This window comes from Lepidochelys kempii, chromosome 9 (assembly GCF_965140285.1).
Source record: "Lepidochelys kempii isolate rLepKem1 chromosome 9, rLepKem1.hap1, whole genome shotgun sequence".
Taxonomy (NCBI): Eukaryota; Metazoa; Chordata; order Testudines; family Cheloniidae; genus Lepidochelys; species Lepidochelys kempii.
This window is the reverse complement of record NC_136388.1, coordinates 25,203,972-25,218,694: the sequence shown is the minus strand read 5'-3', so window position 1 is coordinate 25,218,694 and position 14,723 is coordinate 25,203,972. Positions and strand designations below refer to the sequence as shown.

Below are 14,723 nucleotides of genomic sequence, written 5' to 3'. Positions count from 1 at the left end.
ATTAACTGTTTATAAACTATTGATAAATATTGTTTTATTATAAAGTGTGACCAAAAAATACTATGTTCGTCACTCTTTGCGTCTCTGGTAAATTATTCTGTGTACCTCTAGTCATGCATAATTATTCAATAATTTACTATAGAAAAGAGGAAGGAGGGTACGTTATCTTACCATTGTCATCAACCACTCTGGTCTGGTCTTTACAGCAATCTACAGGTAACCCAATAATTTCCACCTCGACAAAAGGATCTATTATCTATTTTAAAAAACAACAATTTAAAAGCAACTCATTGTTATATATACAGGATTATTTTCTATTAAACTCTCAAATAAATGCACATTTGATTGCTAAGTCACTGCTCAGTGTGATTTTCCCAGTAGTGTGATTATGGGAAATGCCACAATAGACTACAGGATGATGTAGGTTTCATCACTGCTGTTTTGTGACACTGGGATATGTGGCTAGGTAGAATAAACTTTCAGATCAGTGCTAACAGCTAAAGAAATACTAACCAGCAGAATATATAGAATACAGGGATTGTGGGAAAAATGCAGATCTAATGTGCAAATCCTGAACATCTGAAAATTACTGGCATATTTTAATTTAAGAGAAAAACTCTCTTTAGAACAAATGCTGCCATGTCACTCCTAGGCGTACTATGGCAGCTATAGTGGAAAAAAATATTTAGTATCACTCAAACTACTTTACCTCCCCTCTGTCTCCTAATACTGAATCTGGAGGTTTAGGTAGTTGCTGTCCACTAATGACTTTGAGAATAAGCTGCTTTTTAGAGTTGGCAGGAAGTGGATCACCGGAATAAGGGTTGAATGTACCTAGAAATTTGCAGAGAATGAGAAAAAATAAAACCCTTAATATTAGAAATCCTATACAGGAGAAAAAAACAGAACTTCTACCCTCCCGAATGCATAGAATAAATAACATCATATAATCACATGCTTGACTGGGCCTCCAGTCTATAACTTAATTTCTAAGAATGACATTCGCCCTGATGCAAAGGGCTCATTCAAGGACCAATAACTACATAGGCCCATTTTACGAGAATGATCCTACCAGTTCCAGTGTTAATCTGGCTCAAAGAAATAATGTGATTTTAAAATGATGGTGGCGAACCAAAACCCTAAACAAATAGAAATGTGCTCACTGTATGAGCATAAGGATAACTGATTCCTGTTCTAGAAATACAAGGACGCCTATTGATTTCAGTGACAGATCAGGCCGTAAAAGCTGACTGCTATGGGGTGTTAAGTCACTTCAACTCCCAAGTTGCTCAGGCTGGTCTACACTTTGTAGGAGGGACCCAGCATATCACAAGACTGGGTGCTAATAACTTACCTAGATTAACTCTGAGAGATCATATTAGAGTATTTACATATTCATAAAGTTGGCAGTCATTTTTTTAAGGTTGATAGCAAACACTGCAAATGTGCCTTTCATTAATCATTTAAAAAGTCAGCTGCAAACCAAGTTAATTATTTTATATATGTGTCAAAAAGCTCCCATGCAAGTTCTTGTTTTAATTCCTTGTTTTATTCTAGATATTTAGCTCTAAATGCAAAATAATGGGAAACTGACTGCAAAGTCATTTTCTAAAATAACTGATATAATAATAATAAATGTGCAGTGTGACATTACCTTTGCACATCTGCTGAGGTTTGAGGACATACCCACAGTTGCCATTAATCCTGAATTTTGCTTGATTAACCTGCATCACGCGCCCATCAGACTGGTAGTTTAATGCCACTGTTGAATTAAGAGATTTAGGAATCATTGATAAGTGTAACTGTAACTTGCATTTAACATAAAGCCCATGTGAAAACATTACATACATAAAACACCTACCCAGCTGGCAACCAGCATTCCAGTATGGTATGGGGTTGAAATTGCTGGAGTCAATCCGATATGCAGATGGATAGATTCTGGTGAGCTGTTTCTGGTTGTAAAGTATAAATTGCTCAGACTTCTGCTGCACTACCTGGTGGGCCCTTGTTTCACTGAATGATAACACATTTCCCATAGTCCCTATGAGTTTATAGTTTAAAAAAAAACAAGAATAACAACTGTGAGACAAATTGCTATATTCACAGGTCAGTTACACTGGTGTATCTCTAGAGTAATTTGGACTGACATCAGTGGAGTTAGTCTAGATTCACAGATAGATTATCATCATACCTCTTACAGCTGGAGATCAAATGGAAAAGATATACAGTATAGCCTCTAATTCCCATTTGGCAATATTCCTAAACTGTGTTGAGTTCAATAAAGCTGATGTATAATGAACAAACTCTTTCCATACGTATGATTACGTTCTCCCTCATCCTACCTCCATATACCCATGACACCTTTCAGCTGCCTCCTGACAGCCTGCAAATCCCCTCGGGCTTTGACAATCCTCTTCCACACACCCCATCACTCCATAAATCACTGTATGGACCAGAAAGCTGGGTGAAGTTCAACCTTCCAAGCCAGGGCCAAAGAAGAAGCTAGGGAATTCAGGCTCCACCATGTCTTGCTGGCACTGGAGTCAGACAAGAACATGGATGTGGAATCAGGAATGGAACTCTGGCTGGCAGGTTGGATTTATGTGTGGGGGTTGTGGAGCCCCTGGAAGGACAGATCACATAGACCTCAGAATAGCACTGCCTTGCTCTTATGCTCTTTCTGTAACCTTGCCCCACCTTACCTGCAAGTGTGTGCCACAAGGTCTTTCCTCTACAGGGATTTGGGCAAGGGCTGGAATGGGACGGAATGGACCAAGGCACCAACCTCCATTTGCAGGACTGTCCCTTGCTCGGCCTCTTGCTTTCCAGGCTTATGTGGAAAACCAGGCAGGAGTCAATGTTAATTGAAAATGCATCATATCCTGGAAAGCCCCAACCAGAACTGTTGGTAAGAAGCTACAGAGGACTCAGACAATGACAGCATGGCTAAAATCTTGCTGAAGCCTTGTAGCCAGGGGGAGAGAGTAATCAGCTCAGCCCCACAGAAAGTCAGCTCCTTCCTCTATGGATCTGGGGATGCCCTTCGCTGTGGATCCCCCAGATCCATGGGAGGAGAATGCCTATGCAATCCACAGTCTCCTAAATTCATTCCACTAGAGGAAATATTTGCATGAAAGCTTGGGTTTTCATTTGGGGCCTAAAACATTATCCTGATTCTCACTTTTCCCTAAGTCAGTAGGCATTGTCCTGCACTCTTACATAGCTTGTCTCTATGGCTGAAGTGCTTTTGAATGTAGGTTCATAATTCTCTGCATAGTATTTTTTTAAAGCAGAAATAACCCTTGCACTTGAATGTTTTTTCTATCTTCCATATAGAGACAGAGACTCTAATTAAACAGAGCCACTGAGCAGTATCTGTCACTTTCAGATATTTAAAGCTGCTCAGTGGCATAATTCGTCTTTGCTTATATTACTGTTCTGGGAGAGTTGAAAAAGGCAGTAAAAATTGATACAGAAATTAAGAAATGTTTGCAGCCAATAGAAAAGCATTTATATTCCTTTAAAAGAACAAGGGTTCACTTTCAGCACTTAGGAAATGAGGAGCTGATCTAAAAGACTAGACCTGTGATCCACAGCTAGACCTCTGACAGTAACCAGTACCAGATACGTCAGAAGGGGGTGTCAAAAGCCTTAATAGTGATTGTGGAATAATCTGGTCATAGGACAAGTTTCTTCCAAGCCCTGTTAGTTAGTTGTTGTCTTGTGCCCTGAATCATGAAGGTTTAGTTCCCCTATAAAAACGTTTAGCCTATTGTTGAAACTGTTACTCATATGAACATCTAATCCTAGTAAAAATGCTACTAAGCTCTTGGACTCAACGACATCTTGTGGCAATGAGTTCCTCTAGTTTATTAGGCAATGTGTGAAGAAGTATTTTCTTTAATCAATTTTACATCTATTGTCTTTCAGTTTCACCAAATGTACTCAAGTCCTTGTTTTATGTGAAAGGGTAAATTGAAGCACCCAGTCTACCACCTCTATATCAATCACACCTCCGATTATTCATCTTCTCTCGAAAGGGACCCAGTCTTTTCAATCTTTTTTTAATGCAGAAATCTTTCTTCTGAGCATTTTTGTCTTTTTTCTGAGCTACAGTGACCAGGACTAAGCACAGTATTCTAGGTGGAGATGCCCAACATGAGAAACTCTAAAGGGGCCTGATTTTCAGAAAATACTCAGCATTCAGCATCTGAATGTCAGACCCAAAATTCACCCAAAACGACTAGTCACTTTTAGGTTTCTTGGCCTGAGATTCTCTGCAATGCCTTTATCCTCCTTAATTGCTCCATTTACTCACTGGTAGTCCGAAAGCCCATATATTCCCATACAAGCTGACATACACATAGAATTTCTTGTTTGTTTTTACATCTTTGGCTATCTGCTCTTCAAATTCCATCTTAGCCCTGTCAATTTCCATTTTCCCTTGTCTAATAAAACAACAGTAAGCTCTTTGGGGCAGAGACTTGTGTACCTCTATACAGCACCTAGCATAATGGAGTCCTGATCCCAACTGCGGCCTCTGGGCACTACATAATATCAATATTAAATAATAGTACATACTGTTATAATAAAAGCTAAGATAAATCTCATAATACTGTGAAACTATACAAGCTGCTCCTGGAAGAGTCTGCATTCCCAGAATCACGCAGGGAGAAGATTACTAAATTATGAAGCTCACAAGGAAATTGAAGAAACACGGGAGGGCACATTTCTCTGGGGAAGAAAAGGAAGGTGTTATATTGTCTTTCACATGGACAAAGATAGATGGCAAGAACTGATGAGCTACCTGGTCAACTTTTAAAAGTTCTCTGAAAATAGAGGAAACTTAAGACCATAGGCATGTGTCCCATCCAAATATATAATCAAGTGAAATAACAACATTTATATAAGTAAAATCTACATTCCCAGTCTCACCATCATCTACTATATCTTGGGCTGCCACAGAGTTTGTGTACACCACTAAATCAGAAAGAGCACGGCACAACTTCATGGTTTTTCTCCGGCGGCCCAACCTGTTGAGTAACGTTATATATTAAAAACAAAGCCGATTTTTATTTTTAATACTTAAAAATTATTTAAATCTCTCTCCTGTAATTCCTTTTCACAATTTATCAAAAAATTAATTCACAGCTGAGCACGGTTATATCTATTTATACTATACTAACTATAGCTATTTCCTAACTGAAAAATAAGTTTAAATAGCAAGAAATAAAGGAAAGGCAAGAGGCTTACTAAACAGGATTTGGGGCAATCTCTAAGATTATGGTTCATTCCACACCCCTGTTTCTCTCTCTCTCTCTCTCTCTCTCTCTGTCTTTCTCTCACACACACACACATACACATTCTAGATATCCTGTTATACTAACAAAAACAAGGTGGGCAACCAGCTTTAGAAAAAACATCAGCAAAAGGGATATTTTAAATGCAATAAATGCATACTTGAAAATGCATTTATTCCATTCTCAGCTGTAATGAACTGGGAGAGGCTATGATGTGCTTTTATTCAGTCTATTTTCATGTAAAATTGACTCCGGCTTTTTTTCACTAGCAAAGTATTGCTGCACCATTTCTATTTAATTTAAGAGTCATTATTATTTGTATTTCACTGAAACACCATGTAACTCAGTATTTTAAGGAAATACATTTAAGGAAATACATACTTTAAGGAAATACATTTCAACAATGCAGGCGACACAACAGATTTGCTATTGAGAACTGACTTAGGTCACTGAGATGGCATAAAGCATAATATGGACATTTAATGGCAAACATGTCTCTAGTTTTCAATGAAGTGAAAAATTGTGGGGATTTCTGACCTGTACAACTGCCCAGTTTCCTTTCCAGAAGAATTTTTCTGACTTTCTTCATCATCAGATGTGCTATGAGATTTGGACCTTGATTTGACAGCTTTCTGTTGGGGAAATCAATGAATCCATCTGCCATGTAAATCCACCACACTTTACTGACATTAAATGAAGTTTAAGATGTCCCAAAGGTGCACAAGGTGACCTGACTGGTATTTTATATATCTCATTTCTATGATTAAAAAAAATAACAGATCTGGTTTCGATTCAAAATATGCAATGGCCATCATCTTACTGTCTCAGTGTAATGTATTAGAGAACATGGGGCTACATTCTTGCTGGCAACTCTGCAAATACAGGATAAGAGATGGCCAAGATGGGATCTGTGGGGTCAGCTCTTGTGCCCTGATTTTTACTCTCACAAAATCCAAGGTCTTCACACCCCACAGGCACTCCATGGATTAAAGCAGCAGTGTGGCAATCTGGGACAGGGTTTATAGGCATCATCCATGTGAATCCCACCTCACCCTTGGACCCACTATCACCTTACACTCCTCCTTCACTTGCACTATACTTTTGGTACCAATAACCTGCATGTGTGCTTTTGCAAAGGCTAATGAGGCCAAAGAAGAAGGTCAAAGAAGAAGCTAGGGAATTTTATAGGTGGGGGACAAAAATGAGGAGAGTCAACATTTGGCCTGTAATAAAACCAAAGTTATGACTGCTGTTTCCACTAAACTAGTATTGGTCATATTGGGTTTCTAATGTACCATAGTATATCTAATAACAGCAAAAGATCTTTAATAGACAGCAACACAAATACAAAATGCATTGCTTCCAGCTATGACTTCTGCGCCATTTATAAGAGAAGATTAACAAATGCTTTCACAAAGAATTGAACAAACAGTCTCCAGGCAAAATTTTCAAACATCTTAAAGTTTGTTTCTGTTTTATGAGCCACACAGGATAGGAAAGGATCAAAAGATTCTAATTCCATACAATATACAATAAAATTTCTATCTACAATAAAAAGGCTAATATTTCTCTTTTCATAAGCATCTCTCTTTTAAATAGCAATAATGATTGCCAGCTGTAGCTTTTGTGATGCCAACAAGTAGCCAGTTTACTGAAAATATCTTCTCTACAGTGTAGTCTCTCCAACCTTTGATTTCAACATTCTTACATATTCAGTGACATTATGACTGCAGTTCAAAGAGCTCTTTAATTTCCCCTCTCAGTATTAAGTGGCTACTGTGTAAGTGAGAAGCCCTTTTCCTTTCTCTCGCAGATTACTCCTATTACATTCCATCTGAACTTCACAGATTTTATTTCATTTAATATGGTATACTAATAATGACCATAACTGAGTTGATCCTGCTGTCCTCTGTGCTGAAATAGAATGATCAACCCTTTTGTAGATTATGTATGCTGTTTAGTCTTAAATCTAGGGGCCTGGGAGTCTGTACTCCTGAATTTGACTTACAGCTCTGTTAATGACAGGTTTCAGAGGAACAGCCGTGTTAGTCTGTATTCGCAAAAAGAAAAGGAGGACTTGTGGCACCTTAGAGACTAACCAATTTATTTGAGCATGAGCTTTCGTGAGCTACAGCTCACTTCATCAGATGTTTACCGTGGAAACTGCAGCAGACTTTATATACACACAGAAATCATGAAACAATACCTCCTCCCACCCCACTGTCCTGCTGGTAATAGCTTATCTAAAGTGATCAACAGGTGGGCCATTTCCAGCACAAATCCAGGTTTTCTCACCCTCCACCCCCCCACACAAATTCACTCTCCTGCTGGTGCTAGCCCATCCAAAGTGACAACTCTTTACATAATCAAGTCGGGCTATTTCCTGCATAGATCAAGGTTTTCTTACATCCCCCCCACCCCCATACACACACAAACTCACTCTCCTGCTGGTAATAGCTCATCTAAACTGACCATTCTCCAGTTTTAAATCCAAGTTAATGACTCACTAAGTGAACCTGATGTAGTTACTTAACCCTGATTTCCAAAGTTCCAAATTTTCAAAGCATTTACATTTAATACACTTGTAAGTATCCTGATTTTCACAGGGGCTGTGCACACACAGCTTCCAATTAGGTCATTTATTTAGGAGCCTAAATTTAGATTTAGGTAGGTAATTTTAGGTACTAATATTTAAAAATATTGGCCTCAATCCCCTGTGCCTCAGTTTACCCTTTTTCACAGTGTATCCACTTAAAGCTACCCAGCAATCTGTTCTGTTGTGAGAATTCATTAATGTCTGCTTAGAGTTTTGAGAGTCTCAGTTGGAGGTCTCTGTACATGTGAAGAATATTACTACTACATATCCTCCTAAGCATCCTTTTGGCTGCCTGCATGGAAAATGACAGTGTTCTAAGAGTTAAGTTATTCTAAGTCTGTCTTGGTCTGTCTGCAATAGTCATTAAAAATAATAATACTCTGCCTTATTTATTTCAGCAATGATATGAAGTAAATGGGGCATCCAACTGGCTACATCCAATTAGAATAATTAGTTGAAGTAATTAAATTATTAAAACATTTTCCACTCCTCAGTGTAGCCAGTACTTTCAGTTTTTTAGCAACTGATTTCTTTATCTGGCATCCCAGTACAGAGCATTTATTCTCTCATCGGTGTACACTGGATTCTAATGTGTAATGCCCATTAGCGTGTATGTTACTTGTAGAAATCACCTGTGTATTGAATGGACAGAATTTCTTATTGCTCACCTTTTAGTTCCCTGAAAAACAAAGATTGTGAACATGTGCACTTAGCTAAAGCAACAACAACAACAAAAACCTACTAGTTTTAAACCAGTGCAATTTTATGATCTAATTACAAATTGGCTTGATTCTCTTCTCCATTATACAACTTCCACACTAGTGTAACTTCACTGATTTCATTTTAATTAAACCAGCATGATTAAATGGAGTTATTCTGCCATAAAAATGGTATAATGGATTAAAGAATCAGATCATGCAACTCCACAAAAATTCAGATATTATCTGAAATGCAATTAAAAGCTATGAAAAATTACACTTTTACAAAACAGAAGTATAGGACCTGGTTCTGCCATGGTTATTGAGTAACCTCTATTTATTAACCCTTAGACAAACAACAGATATGAGACACTGCAGTTCCACCTACCTTGTGTTTCCCAAAATTGCCCATTAATGAGCGGCTATGGGATTTCTTCCCACTTTCTTTTGTGTCTCGGTTCTGTACAAAGAAATATGCACAATGAACATATTTTTCAAGCCACCTCAGGAAGTGTCTTTGTTCTGTAATTTTTTTAAGTTTGCTACAATCTTTAAAAAGATGTATTTTTCACACTAATGTGCATTCTTGTATGTGACACTGCTATTAAGATAATATAATAATTACAGGGGGGGAATAAGAGTGAAAGTGAAGCTGTTGAAGCCTAAACCCAAAATACTTAGCTTTGGATGTAAACTTAAATCTGCATCTGTAATACAGGGGTTTTCTGCTGCTTTATACTATTAATGACTTGGCAACCACTGATGGTAGGGAAAATGTACAAGTAGTAACCCAACAGCATTTTAAAACTAACTGAAGACCAGAAAACAAGAACAGAAGGAGATATTCTTTCTCATAAGTGCATTTTGATGATGGGAAATCAGCAACATCATCTTTATTCAGGCTAGCTGATGAAACCTCATTTTACAGACTGAATGTGATGGAGGCCAGATTAATGATTAAAATAGGAAAGATTCCAAATTTCTCTCTGCTTTTCTTTTAACAGACAAAAATATTCCTCTCTCCTCCACCTAATGCCATTTTCCTAACTATTGCTATCACTTCATCATCAATTGCTTGCTGCGAATAGATGAAGAAGCACATAGCGGCCATTCAAGAATTAGTGGATTCAGAGGGACACCATACAAATAGATGCTCCGAGTACAGAAGGCCACAGCATGATCGATAACAGTAGCAGGTCGTTAATGGAGAGCAAGCTTGATTTTTCATTTTATGCATTTCTAGATCAGTTGATCTGCCATGGACACTATCGCATAGGACTAAATTACTCCTGTTTCTAGTTAAACCATGCAAGTCAAGAGTAATTCTGTTCCCATATGTAAGTAAATCAGGAGTCACTAAACTGAAGTCAGTGAATTACAAATATGCAGAAACAGTGGGCTTAATTTTTCTCTCTGTCTCAGCAGCTTGTGTCACCAAATATACTTCTGCAAAGTGAGTGGGTGTAAAATCTTACCACCAGTGTAAGTGAGTGCATAATTCTGATAAGGTATCATTTTACAGCCACAGTGCATACACTTTGCACAAGTGTACATGAAGACACAAGCTACAAAGCACTGCAGATATAGGTCCTCTAAATGAGATTAAAATCTGTCCTAATAGATTTTTAGATTTTTTAGATTTTTTTAGATTTCCTAAACCACAAAGAATATTCTTGACTTAGCAACTCCATGGTTATCAGTAAATTCTGAGGATTCTGAATGGTTAGGCAATTCATTACATAGTTAATTTTACTCAGGCTAAGCATGCTTGTGGACTATCTCGTTTCTCAAGCAGCCTCTGAAACAATTATTACCCAAGTGAGCAGGCAACACATATGTTACATTATCTAGAGGCTAATGCTTTTTGCAGATGCCAGTAATGGGGCCATTTGTAAGCAATAAGTACATGTTTTAATGAGGTAACAGCAGGGTTGTGGGGTCCCTTTAGCAAAAGGAAGAGATGAATCAGCAAGATGTCTCAGGAGTTGAATTGAAATCATAAGGAATGGAATCCAGATGGACCAAAAAATAATACAAAAATCCTGCAGCATTTGAAAGTGTAGATAAAGGACACATTAAAAGCTGAAAAAAATGGACAGGTGCAGAGTTTGTTAGGCCACCTGAGTTTCACTTGTATAGAAATATCCCCTGGGACATCAATTTGATGATCACTGGCAGTATCCAGTTTTGTTGTTGGAAAAACACATCCCTTCATCTGTCTGAAGAGCTGAAGAGAAACCTAAAGATATTGAAAATATTCCCCCAACATTTCACAATGTGAATCCAAATAGTTCCAGTTATTCAATGTGCAGCTATGGGTTGGGATGTATTTTTAATTACCAGAATGTTAGAGGCATTAGATATTTTTCTTGGCTCCAGACAAGGTTGCTAATTGTATGCATAATTTTCATACATTTATTTCTAGCGTAAGTTGCAAGGCATAGTATGTAGAGGAAACTCTTAGCAGAGTTATTTAGATAATAGTATAGCCGTTGACAGTGTCAAATCTGCAAAGTCAAAACCAGTAGTAGACCTAGTGTCAAAAGTCTTACAGCTTCTGATCTTCTCAATACTTTTTCTCATTGTTAGTTGTAGATTCCATTTCCTAGCAGACGGCATTACACTTATTGCCAGGTAACTGAGATGTCTGTGAAAATACACACATTATTTATGAGTTTTCTTTCCATTATTTGTTTAAATTTGGCACTTTTAGAATTAAGGAACTAGTAGGACTGGCTAGATCCAGATAATAGTATGGGAGAGGACTCTCAAGACAGCTTGGCCAATGCACTTCAGTCCTGCTGTGTGACACATAGGAATGTATGAAATGCCACAGTGGAACAGGTCTGTGGGCCATCTAGTCCAGTATATGGTTTCCAGCAATGGCCAGTACCAGACATTTCAGAGGAAGGTATAAAACTCCTGAGACAGAAAACTGTGCACATACTTTTCTAACCCCAGCAGTTAGTGGTTTCCATGATTGTTTACATATCCCTTGTTTTTATACTATCCATGTCCTGAAGCATGATTGTTTATATATCCCTTATTTTCACACTATCCAATGTACTTGTGGATATTCTTGTTAGTCATATAAAGACTCATCTCTAATCCCTTTTTTTTTTTTTTTTAAATCCTACTAATAGCCTTGTTTTCCAGTCCAGGGCCTTTCCTGAACAAGGACAAGCAAATGTGCAGTGCTTCTCTGATACAAACAAATACCCACTTGGGATCCTGGTGATTGTTTTCATTTGTGGCCTGAACAGGATTTGAACTCATATCTCCAAAAATAAAAGGATAGTGCACAAAGCCACAGAGGAGAAAAACCCCCATGACAGTAAGCACAAGGAATCAGTGGTACTAGAAGGTAAAGACCACGTTCGTTTAAATCTTTCTGCTTTTGTACTTTTGTTGTGGTTCTTATGCCAAAAATACAAATTCTGGAGTTTGTACAGACTTGGTACAGCTAGTACTTTCCATTACAGTGGTTAGCCTTCACAAGTGACCAGCTGCCTCAGACTGCAATTAGACACACAGTTCAGTATGTTCTTTCTTTCCAGTAAATTCATAGATCATGGTAATTCAAGGAAAAGTTTACAGAAAGTTGTGCCAGGTCAAAAAGAAAAGGTCAAAAGACATCACCTATTTTTCCTCTGGACAGACTATTTTTCTTGTTCTAGGACTATTTACACAAAGTTTTTGAAGTAGATTATTAATAACAATCTCTCATACTTCTGAAGCAAGTTGCAGCTAAGAATCTGCAAAAACTTTGCAAATATAAATCGATTAAGACTTGTAAATCCCTTGTAAAATAGGCGGGTGTTATTAAACTCATTTTATAGACATGGAAATTGAACTTTAAAAAAAATCACACTTGACAGCATTTGATCTCTGAAAGGGCCTTTGACACAGCACAGAGAAGAGAAAAAAAACAACAAAATGTAGGAAAATTAGGTGATAAAACCTCAAAAACTGAACTCAGAGGCAAATGTAATTTCTTGAACTGCTTTCAATTCATTTTTTAAAAAGTGACTAGACTTCAGGTTGATGGAGTCTCTTTAAGTGATTTGACAGCAGCACCCAGGACACAACAGCCACGGTGATGGTGAGCTGAGCTGAGTGGGCTCAATGCTTGCCCTGGTATGGCGTCTGCACAGAAAAAAGGAGCGAAACAATTGTCTGCAGTTACTTTCACAGAGGGAGGTGTGACTGACAACATGTACCCAAAACCACCCGCAACAATGTTTTTGCCCCATCAGGCATTGGGAGCTTAACCCAGAATTCCAATGGTGGCGGAGACTGTGGGAACTGTGGGATAGCTACCCACAGTGCACCGCTCCGTAAGTCGATGCTAGCCACGGTAGTGAAGACGCACTCAGCCGACTTAATGTGGACATATGCAATCAACTGTATAAAATCAATTTCTCAAAATCGACTTCTATAAAATAGACCTAATTTCGTAGTGTAGACATACCCTAAGATTACACCATAAGGCCCTGTGTCTGAACAGCACCCCTCAAGAGGTGCAGCCTAGGAATGGCAGCGCAAAGGTGGCTTTCTGCCTGCCACCATTGTACCTCTGGGCTTCTGTGCTGAGCTGGAGCATGCTTGAACCTTGGCCTAACTTAGAGCACCGCAGAGGCGGCTCTAATTTATGACGGCTTTGAACAGCTCCCTATGGGTCATCTACCATGCCAAAATTGTAGTGCATAAGTACAGTGGACTCCAGTCATCCCCCCCATTTCCTGCCCTGTCCCTTTCTGCCTCATGCATGCCCCTACACTGTGTTCTGCAAGGTGGCAGGTTGTACAGGGACATTACATTGGCTCTATGCCTCCCAAGAAATGCCTCTTTCCCGCCCCACTACTGTATTATTCCCTAAGGAGAGTTACACCAGTTTTGAGGTCCATTTTTCATGTCTGACCACAGAATCAGGGCCTATGTTTTGTGGACTATCTAGGAAACAGAATGTTGATTTCCTGATGCCTAGTTCTGTAATCTAACCATTACACCATGCTCCTCTTCTATTATGTGATATTAACTTGAGGACAAGGCATAAACTTGTGCTATAACATGCTCTGTTTTTGAAAAACATGGTAATGCTATGGGGAAATGAATGACACTTGGATAGCTGCAATTAAGGGGCATGAGATTTGCATAATAAAACAAAAGCAAATGGAAAAATCTTCTCAGGAGATACCTTTCAGGTACGACAATCAGATGAAAATGATTTGAAACTAGCTTTATAATGACAAACACTTAGTATAACAGAGCTAGCTAATGAGTTACTGAATTACCAAAACATAAAAGTTTAATTCTTGTTTACAATTGTTTCTCTCCTATGTAGGTCAACATTTGATATCAGTTAAGCCTCCAGATACGTTGGCTTGTTATTGCATTGCTGAGCTCTGAGCTGACAAAAGGACCAAAAATCACTCCTAAAAGCCATAGTCAAGCACCGCAAGGCTTCAGACAGGAATGGGAAGAGACAAATGGGTATCATTAGTGGCCACTTAAATTGTATCAGATTAATGAATCAGCAAAAGTCTAGCCTCAGGGCTGGTCTACATTAAAGCTGTAAGTTGACGTAAGTTCGTAAGTTACATAACTGAAGTCGAAGTCGACCTAAGTTATGCTACCTCAGTTACGTAAGTTACATAACTGAAGTCGACGTAACTGAGGTCAACTTTCAGTGGTGTCTACACCACGCTGTGTTGACAGGAGATGCTCTCCCGCCAACTTACTGTACACTTCTCACAGAAGTGGAGTACAGACGTTGACGGGAAAACGCTCTGCCACTGACTTAGCTTGTCTTCACCAGACTCGTTAAATCGACACCACTGCATCAATCGCAGCAATGCCGATTTACCCGTAAGTATACACAAGCCCTCAAATTTGATACTGCTAGTTGACAGCATCCCACTCAATGGCTGGACATGGCTACAGTCATTGATATCTGCAACACTCTCATCTTCAACAATTTTCTTGGCTCATATTCATTAGATGTAACTGCTAAGCTCAGATGATTAATTTCTCCAAGGTGAAAGACTCATGCCCAACATGACTACCTCCTGGAGGAAATTACTATCATTTTTGTAAATAATCAAAGTGATGACCTTTTGGTGACTTATG

The 14,723-nt window shown here is 38.5% G+C and overlaps 1 protein-coding gene across 6 annotated transcripts in view; it reads right to left on the bottom strand.

Moving 5' to 3' along the window:
• The window catches only part of PLCH1 (phospholipase C eta 1), a 162,941-nt gene that overhangs the window by 15,747 nt on the left and 132,471 nt on the right, over positions 1–14,723 (bottom strand). For all 6 annotated transcript variants that reach the window (XM_073359623.2, XM_073359625.2, XM_073359626.2 and 3 more), the window contains 7 exons: positions 8,983–9,054; positions 5,838–5,932; positions 4,936–5,033; positions 1,862–2,041; positions 1,655–1,762; positions 710–834; positions 172–256 (listed from right to left, as the gene is read on the bottom strand). In XM_073359623.2, the coding sequence (XP_073215724.1) occupies positions 172–256; positions 710–834; positions 1,655–1,762; positions 1,862–2,041; positions 4,936–5,033; positions 5,838–5,932; positions 8,983–9,054 (763 nt within the window). The remainder of the gene's footprint in view (positions 1–171; positions 257–709; positions 835–1,654; positions 1,763–1,861; positions 2,042–4,935; positions 5,034–5,837; positions 5,933–8,982; positions 9,055–14,723) is intronic.